Source organism: Myodes glareolus, chromosome 9, assembly GCF_982192425.1.
Source record: "Myodes glareolus chromosome 9, mMyoGla1.1, whole genome shotgun sequence".
Classification (NCBI taxonomy): domain Eukaryota; kingdom Metazoa; phylum Chordata; class Mammalia; order Rodentia; family Cricetidae; genus Myodes; species Myodes glareolus.
This window is the reverse complement of record NC_142034.1, coordinates 2,021,809-2,033,861: the sequence shown is the minus strand read 5'-3', so window position 1 is coordinate 2,033,861 and position 12,053 is coordinate 2,021,809. Positions and strand designations below refer to the sequence as shown.

General features: G+C 55.1%; 2 protein-coding genes across 2 annotated transcripts; one reads left to right on the top strand and one right to left on the bottom strand.

Annotated features, from left to right (window-relative positions):
- Positions 1–2,356: 2,356 nt before the first annotated feature.
- Positions 2,357–10,714, bottom strand: Tepsin (TEPSIN adaptor related protein complex 4 accessory protein). The gene is made up of 13 exons (XM_048429353.3): positions 10,601–10,714; positions 9,075–9,147; positions 8,430–8,521; positions 8,199–8,292; positions 7,485–7,552; positions 7,179–7,254; positions 6,999–7,070; positions 6,056–6,247; positions 5,586–5,760; positions 5,006–5,119; positions 4,834–4,912; positions 4,607–4,741; positions 2,357–3,818 (listed from the first exon to the last, which is right to left on the bottom strand). The coding sequence occupies exons 1-13, from the start codon at positions 10,646–10,648 to the stop codon at positions 3,345–3,347; spliced, it is 1,692 nt and encodes a 563-aa protein (XP_048285310.2). The 5' UTR covers positions 10,649–10,714; the 3' UTR covers positions 2,357–3,344.
- Positions 10,715–10,890: 176 nt separating this feature from the next.
- Ndufaf8 (NADH:ubiquinone oxidoreductase complex assembly factor 8) lies at positions 10,891–11,810 on the top strand. The gene is made up of 3 exons (XM_048429355.3): positions 10,891–11,015; positions 11,101–11,211; positions 11,582–11,810. The coding sequence occupies exons 1-3, from the start codon at positions 10,932–10,934 to the stop codon at positions 11,594–11,596; spliced, it is 210 nt and encodes a 69-aa protein (XP_048285312.1). The 5' UTR covers positions 10,891–10,931; the 3' UTR covers positions 11,597–11,810.
- Positions 11,811–12,053: the final 243 nt, after the last annotated feature.

Genomic DNA, 12,053 nt, shown 5'->3' with positions numbered 1-12,053 from the left:
TAAGTCCCATGGCTTAGCTGAGCTACCTACTCAGATGGTGAAGATTTAAGTGTGTGCTTATCTGCCATGCATCCAACATATTCCTGCACGTCTGTCCAGATCTTCTATACACTTGGTAATTTGGGTGGTTTTCTAGTTTTGAACTTTAAATTCCTGTGTGTATACACATGAGAACACACTCACACCATGGGATCCATGTAGAGGTGTGTGGGTCAGTCTAGGTTCTCTGGGGCCATGGAATTTACAGAATGAATTAATCTTTCTCTTTTTCTCTTTCTCTCTCTCTCTTTCTACACACACACACACACACACACACACACACACACACACACACACATACACACACAATTTACTGGAATAATTCACAGGCTGCTAGTCCGCTAGTCCAACAATGATGGCCGGCTGTGAATAGAAAGTCCAAGAATCTAGCAGTTGCTCAGTCAGTCCCACGTGGCTGGTGTCTCCACTGGTCTTCTGTCGATGCTGGGATCCTGAAGAAGTGGACTCCAATGACAGTGAGGGAATGGATGTGCCAGCAAGGCAAGAAGGCAGAGAAAGCTGTCTTCTTCTATACCCTTATGTAGACATGCAGCAGAAAGATGGCCCATATTAAAGGCCCGTGTCTTCCCACTTCAAGATCAGGATCATGCCGAGTGGCAAGGTGTTGGTGGCACACGCCTTTAATCCCAGCACTCGGGAGGCAGAGGCAGGATATCTGTGAGTTCCAGGCCAACCTGGTCTACAGAGTGAGTTCCAGGACAGCCAGGTCTGTTATACAGAGAAACCCTGTTTGGAAAAACAAACAACCAAAACCAAAACAAACAACAACAAAAAAGATCAGGATTGAAGGCCTCCGTCTTCCCACCTCAGAGGTCTGGACTAGAAGTGGACTCAACCACTTCAAACCAAGCAGAAAATCTCCCACGGGTGTGGGAGAAAATCTCCACGATTCTAGATTGTACCTCATTCCAGAGATAGTCAAGTTGACAACCAAGAACAGTCATCATAGCTCAAAGGATAACCTTCATACACTTCCTTTTCCACTACGCAGGTGCCAGGCTGTGTGTGGAGCAAGTGCCTTTATCAGCCTAGCGTTTCAGTGATCTGTGTTCTTGACAAGTTTTACATGAGTCTGCAGGAGACATCTGACCTAAAAATATCGTCTTTGACTCATCTTTCCATTCCCTTATCTGTGGCATTCACAGCTTTTCCCCTTTGATAGTTTTTTTTTTTTTCCCCTCCACAGGGCTTACTGTGTAGCCCTGACCAACCTTGAACTCCCTCTGGAGAGCAGGCTGACTTCTAATCCACAGAGAGCAGTCTCTCTGTCTCCTGAGGGCTGGAACTAAAGGGGTGCACCACACAGAGTATGTCTGATACTTAGGCTAAGGCTCACTTTAAGTCTGAGGGGTGGGCCAAGACGTTTTAAGTCTTTTTTACGCATTGACAGCTCCAGCCCAACTACTGGAGGGTACTACCTCATCACTGAACCACTTCTGCAGGTGTGACCGACCCTGCTGGCACCTAACACCCCAGGCTCCACCTCCAGGGTATGGATGCTGTTGTTGACCTTATTTGTTAGATCTACCATCTTGTTTAAGATCTGTTACCAGTCTTGGTGAGCAAAGCTGCGGTGAACAAATCAGCCACAGGAGACCCTCACCGCATCAAGTCTGTTACCATTTCTTACAGGAGGGGAAGGAGCGCAAGCCCCCCCTCACACGTCATCAGCAGTTACTAGGAAAAACAGCACTCCAGGGGTTCAGCAGCCATGAGCCTTCCTCTGCCCTTACGACCCCGTTGGAACCCCGATTCACCAGCTGAACCCTTGTGAAAATGTTTCTGTATCCAGGGTTAACAGAAAGACTCCCAGAAAAAGCCACACTGTAAAAGTAACATTCTGGGGCTGGAGAGATGGCTTAGAGGTTAAGAGCACTGGCTGCTCTTCCAGAGGACCTGGGTTCGGTTCCCAGCACCACAACGGCTCTGTAACTCCGGTCCTAGCGGATCTGACTCACTCACATGAACACAGCCACAGGAAAACACCAATGCCCCTGAAGTGTTTCCTGTGAACTATGGTGTCAGTTCACTACATAAACATGAAGCGAGGACAACAGCTCAGGGTACAGCACTTGTGTTCTGAGACTCCGGTGGGGTTTAGGACAACACCTCACGTTCACTGCTCATCCTGGACTGGGGTACCCACAGCTTCCGTTCATGATATCCTTCTGGGCTTGAGGGTGAGGGCAAAGCCACACCACCGAGAAGATCCACCAAACACTTGAGAAAACACCCGTCTCATTCAGGAAAAGGAGTCCTTGAAGTACGCCCCTTATTAATAACCTACCACAGCGGGTTGTGTAAACATTGGTGTTTATTGGGAAAGTGCGCGCTGCAGCCTCACAGCCACTTCTGAGATGGACAGGAAGGTTCACTAGACTCCCCCAGTTTTCTAGTCTGTAGAAAACTGTGACAAGCTGAGCATCCAGAGCAGAGTCCTACAGGGACCTGACACTGGGCATACCACAGGGCACTTGGCTAAGGAAGCTGAAAACCAGACCTTTTGGATCACAGGCACAACCCCCGAGTGCCCTAGCCTGAAGGCTGTGGCTCCCAGCTGCTGTGACCTCCCTACAGAAGGATCTGAGGTTAGAACCTCAACTAAGAACCGAGGCGATGTTTCCAACCCTTACTAGTGCTCACTTCTGAGGTCAGGCAGGCAGGGTTTGCCCAGGGTACCCAAGGTCAGCACCACAGCCCTGCTACCTGCCAGTTGCTACCATAGGAATTCAAGTTCACACAGCCATGGCCAGCACCTAGCAAAGGGACAGTCCGGACAGGGACTGAGGTAGCCAGGGTGAGGGGTTGGCCTCTGTGTTTAGCCTTCTGGAGTCAGAGCAGCATGGGGCGGAGGCGCTGTGGCCAACAGCCCTGGGGAAGCACTGCCCTGTAGCTGTTACCACAAGAAGCAGGAAACTTCTGAGGTGGCTCCAGCCATGGGCAGACTTCTTGGCAGGAGGAAGAGGGAGGCCAATCCCAGGGGCATGGCCAGAGTCAACTTCCTAGGAAGCAACGGAAATCCAGACATCCTCTGAGGCACCAGTTGATCCTCTTCCATCTTGGCTGGTCAGCACTGAGGGCCCATGTCTTCTTCAGTGACTCTTCTGACCACTGGATGGTCCCACAGGGATCGACTGGCTCAGAGACTGCTTTACCACAGCTTTCTAGATGAAAGAAAGGGGCCAGAGGGGGCGAGAGGACCACTCCTTGGTGGACACGAGGCCATGAGGTCCTGGGTCCTCAATATGAGGACCAGGGAACTCTGAACGGCGGGGTCCAGAGAGTCACATGTTTAGAAACGGGAAGGCGGATGGCTCTGTGGTCACCTTCTGTGGACCGGGCTGGAGATCCTGGGAGCCGGGGCAGGGGAGGCGGGGGCAGGCTACCAGCTCCATCCCCTCAAACAAAGAGTTGGGGCTCCACAGGCACGTACTGGAGCTACCCTCTGGGGTGTCTGTGTTCTCCGGATCCTGCTCACATCCTGGCCCCTGTTCACTAGAACATACCAGTTGGGTTTTGACCTCACTGGCATCCTCCAGAGCAGGAGGAAAAATGTCTGGAGAAGGAGCGGGCACAGGGTTCCTGGGCTCGACTGTGGTGGAGTTTAGAGGCTGGAGGAAGACCTGGCTCCCAGGGGGAGGCACAGGGCTGGTCAGCAGGTCGGCTGGGCCCACGAGAGTAGCTGCAGAGCTGGGCTGGGCACAGGGCCTTAGGGCAGGGAGCTGCTGTCTGCAGGAGGCTTCAAAGTGTCTCAGGATCTAGAGGAGAACAGGAAGGAGGGGGTTCCTGCTTAGTGCTGGGAACAGTGAGGACCAAGGCAGACACCCAGCCATGTGCTGCTGGACCGGAGGGACACGTGAAACAGGGCAGTCCCAGCCTCAGAGCCCTCAGACGTCACCGAAACCGAAGGTCCCGAGGAGACCCGACGTATCTGGTCACTCTGGGCATGCGTTCCTGTGATGTCACCCACGTTTACTGGGTGGCGTGACCAAAAGGGAGCTAACAGGTGCTAATGGCACAGTTAACCTGGACTAAGTGGCTGGGACCCTGCAGTTTGACAACCACAGAGAAAATGTTGACCCCATCTAGGTGGCGCCCGCCTTTAATCCCAGCACTCGGGAGGCAGAGGCAGGGGCATCTCTGTGAGTTTGAGGCCAGCAAGGTCTGCAAAGAGAGTTCAGGACAGCCAGGGCTACATAGTGAGGCCCTGTCTCAAAATGTAAAACAACAGAAGTGGCTAGGGATGCAACCAACTAGCCAGGAAGGGCATGAGGGAGACCCCTGGGGGCACGGCTGAGACCCTGGTTTGTGACAGAGTGGAGAGCTGAGGCCAGGGGAGACTTTCTGGAGCAGGTGGACCGTGTGTCGGACACGGTGCTGAGTTGGCACAGAAGCGGTGTGGGTGGGTGGGGGTCCAGGCGGGGGCACCACACACTGAGCAGGGCTGTAGGAACGTGCCCACCAAACGCTGATCACGGCCAGCTAGGGGACCACTGCCAGGGCAGTGGGTGCTGAGAGACTGCTGTTTCCAGGGCCCTCTGCCCACCTTGGTAGCTTTGTTGGTCACAGGTCCAGGGCTGCCTGCACCAAGTTCCTGCAGCTGTTGTCGGCAAAGGAGGAGGACTTGCTCCTGAGGCAGGAGGTCAGCTCCCCCAAAGGAGGCAATGGCACACAGCGCCCTCTGTGGGTAGGAAGCGGGGTGGGGGGGGGAGTCAACTCTCCATGGCTCCTCGCACATCCTCCATGTCCCCTGCTCCCCAGGCTGGTCCTCACCATCTGTTCGCACTCGCTGGTCCCGACCAGCTGGCGGAGGAGCAGGTCCAGCACAGCCTCACAGTTGAGCAGCCCACACCTGCACAGGGAGGGGACACAGAGGAGGGATGGGGACACTCAGTCATAGCCGGTCCCTCACCCCGCAGGGGGCAGGCGCAGGAGGGCAGCTCACTCTTTGATGAAGTGCTGGGTCTCCTCTCGGCTCAGGAAGACACGCGATCCTTGTGTCACGGTTCTCACTAGGCTCAATTCTGGCTGGCAGTCATTTGGGGCCATGGCCTCAGCCCTGGAAAGAGCAAAATGACATGGCCAAGTCAGGATATCAAGGTCTCAGGTGGGACAACAGCCTCTAGGCTCCCGCACTGGAGAAGGGTACAGCCTGGAGGTCAAGGAACCTCTTTGGTGGGGTGGTTTGAAAGAAAATGGTCCCCAAAGGAAGTGGAAACATTAGGAGGTGTGGCCTTGTCAGAGGAAGTGTGTCAGTGTGGCTTTGAGTTCTCATATGCTCAAGATACTGCCCAGTGTTTCAGACCACTTCCTGTTGCCTGCAGATAGAGGACTCTCAGCTACTTCTCCAGCACCACGTCTGCCTGTATGCTGTCATGTCCCACCATGATGACAATGGACTGAAACTCTGAACTGTAAGTGAGCCACCCCAATTAAATGCTTTCCTTGTAAGAGTCACCATGGTCACAGTGTTTCTTCACAGCCACAGAAACCCCAGCTGACAGGCGGCCACCTATCCCACACACCTTTCGGTCAGGTCGCTTGGCTCGCGGCTGGCGCCAGAGTGGCTGTCGCTGCCAGACCGACTGCCTGAGTCCGAGGCCCTGCTCAGGTTGCTGGTGTAGGAGGAATTCTGGGAACTGGGACCACTGTCCAGTTCGTCCCAGCCTCCTCCAGCCTGCCCAGGCTGGTGTCTCACAGCTGAAAGATAGAATGGTAGGCAAGACCCCAGGGTTTTCCATAGGCCTCATGCCACCTCCTTCAGACTCTGGCCTAGGAGACAAGGGGGTTTGTCCTGAGCTTACAGGGCAACTCCAGAAGCTCCAGGCACACAAAATGGGTGGGTGCTTCCTGCTGGGTTGGAAGCCTGGGGCTCCTGCAGTCAGGGCAGCGTTAACATCTATCTCCATATCTATAAAGTGTCTCACTCCCTGCCCTAACACCTGACAGAAAGGAACGACCCTGATCCACAGAGTGGCAATCCTTGCCTCCATACCTTTGGCCCCAAGGATTAGATTCCCAGTGCTGGGATGTGTGTGGCCAGTTGAAGGTGTCACTGCAGGCTGGTAGGTGTCACCGCGTGGCAAGGGCCCCTGGGTGCTGGGGTTCTCAGGCCCAGGGCGCACAGCATTAGCCACTACCTCTGCGGCCCTCTGGATCGTGGAGAGGAAGCCTTCGCCTGCAGAGCCTGTGGACAGCAAGCTGGCATCAGCAGGGGACGGGTGCTCCCTACCTCCAGCCAGGCTCTCCAGGATGGGGCCAGGGCAACTGCCTGCTCGGATCCAGGGAGGTAAAGACGCGTGCTGCGGGTAGCAGAGCTGCTACCATAAATCCCAGGCACCGTGGTCCGGACACTTAGTCTACAACAGCTAAGGTGGAGCTGCGGGAACTGAAAATATCCCAGACCCTTCCTTCAAGTGTCGGGGGCCCATCCTCGCTTTTGAAGAAGGGATTCCAAGTGAAAGCATCAGTCAGAGCCCCCGAGAGGCACAATGGCCCATCTGTAACAGCTACACACAGCTCGACGCAGCTGGATATGGCCTCGTGTCCTGCCAAGGACAGCTGAGGTTTCTTGCTCCGTTATGTGCTACTCTATAGACCTTTGACAAACTTCCAGTGTCTGATGGCACAGGTACCCACATACACCACACTGTTACAGCCTGCACAGGTGACCCTCTAGGTCCCGTCACAGCCTGGACCCTTGCCCCTCAAGCAGCAGAAAAGGCTGACATAGACAGCTGGACTTAAGTCTAGCTTCTCCCTGTCTGTCAAGTAGAGCCGGCCAGCTTGCCTTACCTTCCTCCCAGCTGGGTAGAGGAAGCACAGGCGAGCACACCAGGAGGTGGGTCCACATGTGGTGTAGCTGGGAGATGCTAATGAGAGGCCAGTGAGGTCTGACCCCATCCCTTCACACCCCTACCCAGGAGCCCTGTGCGTACCTGTCCGGCCCCACGCCTTCGTGTAGCCGAAGCCCTGGAGAGCACTGTTAGGTCTGGCCTGGGCACCCATGCCTGAAAGAGGACGCTGGCATCAGTGTAGGCCTCCATGCAGACCAGCCCACAGGAACTAAGAGGGACCACCTCCGATGGTGACTGAGGGTGGACAACAGAGCGGTATACCTGCTGGAGGCAGGGCCTGGGGAGGCTGGGAGGGAAGCAGGGTCACGGCGTCTGAGAACAAGGTGCTACCCAGGTCCTAGATGAAGAAGTGGGCGCTCAGAGTCCCAGCTGAGACTGCCGCTCCACCCATCCCCACCAGCTCTGTCGCTTTAGACACCCGTCCTGAGCTGCCCTGCCAGGCACAGGGGCTGTGCCGGTTCCATGCGGCAGGACCACAGTGGCCCCTCACAGACATCCTTCCACTCTGCATTCTGTGCTCTGGGCCCCCACTCTGCATTCTGTGCTCTGGGCCCGTCCTGGGCTCACCTGGGCAGCCGCCCGCACCTTCTGGTACAAGCTGTTCCCGTGAAGAGGGTCAGGGGGGCCTGAGAAAGCTGCAGGGTAAAAGTCAGACAGGTCAGGCTGAGCCCGGGCACTGCCTATGACCCGCAGAATCCAAACCCAACCTTCCCAGACGGGGTGAACCTGAGCCCCTCCTCAGGGCCTTCTAACATGGCCTCTTGACTCCACAACAGTCACTCTGTCTGCCAGAGACCACGCCACCTACACACACTGGAAGGAACTGCTTCCTTGGGTCCATCCTCTCTCACCTACCTGCAGCAGGAATCTTTCAGAGGTTTCTCAGGGCCTGGATGGTAGACCTGAGGTTTCTATCAGGGCCTTTCAGGCAGGATTTATATACTGACTCCTAGGCTGGTGAGACCTGAGCTAAATTCCCTCTGCTCAAAAGCTTCTATCATGGAAAATCGGATTTTCTTCTATCACACTAAGCTACTCCCAAGCCTTCCCTGGCTCAGGACCTTGCACAGGCCACAGCACCCCCGTCCATGACCGTTCTGCATCATCCTTCCAGGGCTAGGAACCACTCCCCAGAGACCCTTGGTGGGTACCTCCAGCCCAGACACATTTCCATTTATAAGCCCGTACCAATCGGGACCCCAAGCCCCAAGCCCAGCACCCGAGGCCTATGTCTCTCCACCCAGGGCCGCTTGCTCTGGGCACACCCGTGTCTTTCCATACCCGTGGCTTCCTGGATGAGAGCAGAGTTTCGTCTGAGGATGAGCAGGAAGGAGGAAGAGCCATGACCACACAGGTAAAGCAGGATCTTCAGCACCTGGAGAGTGGACAGATTCCTGGGGCTGGCCGCTGTGGCACAGGACACTCAATAGGGCTAAGGCCTGTCCTCCGTAGCCTGGCCTTGGCTGGGCAGGGGTTGAGCCCTGGTCTGCTGCCTGCTACTCAGGGACTCACCTTGAGCTTCACGTGGCCAGAGCTACTGTCCAGGCGGTTCAGAAGGTACTCCAGCAGGCACTGGCTGCTGCCCAGGGACTCATGGGAAATTTCTAAGAGACATCTGGGTTAGGGAAGAAGCAGACAGACACAGGACCCACTGGCGAGACAAATCCACCCTCCTTTGACCATGACCCTGCTTAGGTCACAGGGCCTAAAGACCATTACCGCAGGCTTTGGTTTCACCAACACCAGAACTTTTTTTTTTTTAATATTTATTTATTATGTATACAATATTCTGTCTGTGTATATACCTGCAGGCCAGAAGAGGGCACCAGACCCCATTACAGATGGTTGTGAGCCTCCATGTGGTTGCTGGGAATTGAACTCAGGATCTTTGGAAGAGGAGGCAATGCTCTTAACCTCTGAGCCATCTCTCCAGCCCCAACACCAGAACTTTTAGAGTGTCCTGGGTCTATGCCATTGGTACGGCAGTTTTTAGTGCACCCTTGACACATATTTCTGGATGCTGGGAAGAAGAGCTTGTTGCTGCTCCTGGGAGAGCAGAAGAACCCACCCTTGTCCCAGTGACACTTCCTGCTATGACAGGATGCCCACTGCTTATTCTCCCCTGCCCCCGCCAACAGGAACAGTGCAGAAGGATACTGGCAATCTCTTCAAACAGGTAGCCTGGACAGGGGATGTCATCATCTGAGGTCCCCTTCAAGAGAATGGGGAGCTGAAGAGGAATGAGGATCGTGAGGAGCTGCCACCTTACACAGGATAGGTCCCAGCCACCAAATGACTGGAAGCAAGCCTCAAACTCACCAGCGCTAAAAATGCCCAGGAGACTGCCTACGAGGGACCAGAATAACCCTAGTACAGCTTTAACCAGGCTCTGGCAAGGATGAGTGGCCCCAGGAAAGTGGGGAATCGATGAGGGCTCTCTAAGGTCAAGATGAGGTTGAGCCCCAGCCTCTTACACTCATAAATGGAAGGATATTTTAAATACCCACTGATCAACCAGCAACAGCAAGAACCTCAGGGCTCTCCATGTACTGGACAGGCACAGTACCAGACCCGAGGAGTTAGAAATGCTCAGCCTGAAGGGTTCGTGGCTCTCCAAGAACGGCTAACTTAAATTCTATATAGTCACGCATCAACATGGCCATGTTGGCCTGCTGGCAAGTGTATGTTTATTTGGTTGAAATCTGTAAACACATATTTCTCATGACTCAGTATCTGGGCAAGAGGGTAGGGTTTGGGAATATTTCAGACAAGTATACAGACACAGCTAGGGTCCCACACGGCCTCACCAAGCTCTCGGTCCACAATGACGGAGGAGGCGATCTGTGGAGTTCAGTACGTAAGAACCTGCCCCAGCCTCTACATAAGAGACCTGACCTCCTGCAGCCTGGATTCTTAACCGCCTAAGAAGGGTCCCCTGGGCCACTCAGTACCATCCAGCTCCAGTCAGGAAGCCTAGGACAGTCATCTTGTTTCACTCAACAACTGACCATAGGGCCCAGCCTTGACAAGCTAAACAGAGGCCTGAGTCTCAGTGGTTTACCCCGAGGCAATCAATACCTGGTCCCGGCACAGACCACAAACTGAGACCACCCAGGAACAGATCATCCAAAGACAATTCCTAACATTCCAACCTGTTGTGGATAGGATCACCTGCCAGCACACACCCACCGCTTTTCACCAGGACACCCCTAGACAAATGTCAGCCAGTCAGGGGTCCTGAACCTTATAAACCCCTCACCCCCACCTCTGCTACCATAAAAACCCAGCTCTAACTGAGCTCGGGGCTCTCCGATCCCTCTAATACGTTGGACACACGGGGAAACCGAGTTTGCAAACTTGTGTAAGAATAAAGGCCCTTTGCTTTTACACCCCAGACTCAGGTCTCCTGGTTGGTTTTGGGGGACTCCGTGATATGGGCATCACACTGACAACAGGCTCCGCTTTCCCCACCCTGTAGCTATAGCCTTCCAGATGCCTCCTGTCCCCCCGAGATGTACGAGTTTCCCAGGGCCCCGCTGGAGGTCGCCCGCCGCCCTTGGCCACCTCCTCCTCCTAGCAGAGCAGGCTGGCTCGTTTTTGGCAGCTGCTGGGCAGCCCATCCCCGCTAATCTAGCGAGATCCCCGGGCGCCGGGTGTCAGTAGCCCCTGGGAACTTCACTCACCCTCTGGAGGAAGCTCAAGCGGTCCCGGAGCGGCGGCGCCGCCGCCATGGTCCAAGGAACTCCCCCCCAAGCCTGCCCCGCTTCCGCCAGGCTTCGCTCCTCCAATCACTGCGCAGCTCTGGCTCCTCCAGCCAATCGTTCGCAGGAAGGAGGCCCGTCCGAAGTCCAGTTAGAGACGGACAAACACTAACACCAATGACAGAAGAACAGGCCGGCGACTCTGACCAATCAGAAAACAGTATGGGCGTAGGGGCCGGATGTTCGCCGATTCGACGCCGGAAGAGGCGGGAGCCAATATGGCGGCGTCCACAGGGGCCTGGGAGAACCGCTCATGTCCGCCAACGGAGCCGTTTGGGGGCGCGTGCGGAGCCGCCTCCGAGCCTTCCCGGAGCATCTGGCGGCCTGCGGGGCCGAGGTAAGCAGCGGGCCGAGCCGGTTAGCCGGAGGTGGGGAGGATAGCAGCCCTGGGGAGGCCGCACTGCCGTCGGGTCTTCCCTTAGGCTTCGGCGTACGGCAGGTGCGTGCAGGCCTCCACCGCCCCCGGAGGCCGCCTGAGGAAGGACCTGTGCGCGCGCGAGTTCGAGGCCCTGAGGAGCTGCTTCGCCGCCGCGGTAGGTGGGCGCGTCCCGTTTGGCTTTTCCTTTCCGTTGTTTGGTGGGTGCCGCCCGATAATGGGGACTTGGACTGCAGAAGTCTTAGGTCCTTATTCTAGGATAGGTTCCTAGAACGCCACTAATGCTGGCCGCCTCCCGGAGCGCCACGAGTGCTGCTGAGGGCTGCTAATGCAGAAACAGCACCTAGTAGAACATCCACTCAGTCACAGGGTCCAGGCTTTCAGCTTTTAGGTGAGCTCAGTCAGGTGCCCCACATACACCCCAGCACTTCAGCTTTTTAGTGTCTTTGGAGACTGTGGCATTTGATGTGGTGGATGTCGTGCTTTTAAACCATAACTGACTTGGAAATTAATCCTTTCTCTTTCAGGCCAAGAAGACCTAATGGAGGCACCTACGAAGGGCTGTGGGCACAGGCGCCTTGTACTGATGACACACACGGAGAGCTTTGGCGACTGAAAGAAGGTGTGGCTGGTGTTTATGTTTCTTCTTGGCTGACTTGAACCTTGGGCGGGGCAGCGTTTGTTTACCAGCAGTGTGTGAGGATCTGATTTCAATTAAGATGTAACAGCAATAGCAATGAAGATTATTTAATACGGCACAGTTTTCAGGTTTTTATACACAGCATGGTGTAAGGAACTGGTTTCTCCCAAGAACAATGCATCCACAGCACACCTGCCCTCTTCCCCCCAAAAAGCAGGTGGCAGGTCTGGGCCATAGAAGTCTGCCAAAGGATCCCACTTAAAACTGTTCTCATCAAGGGCCAGAGAAATGGCTCAACAGTTAAGAGCATTCATTGCTTTCTTAGAGGACCCAGGTTCAGTTGCTAGCACCTACATGGC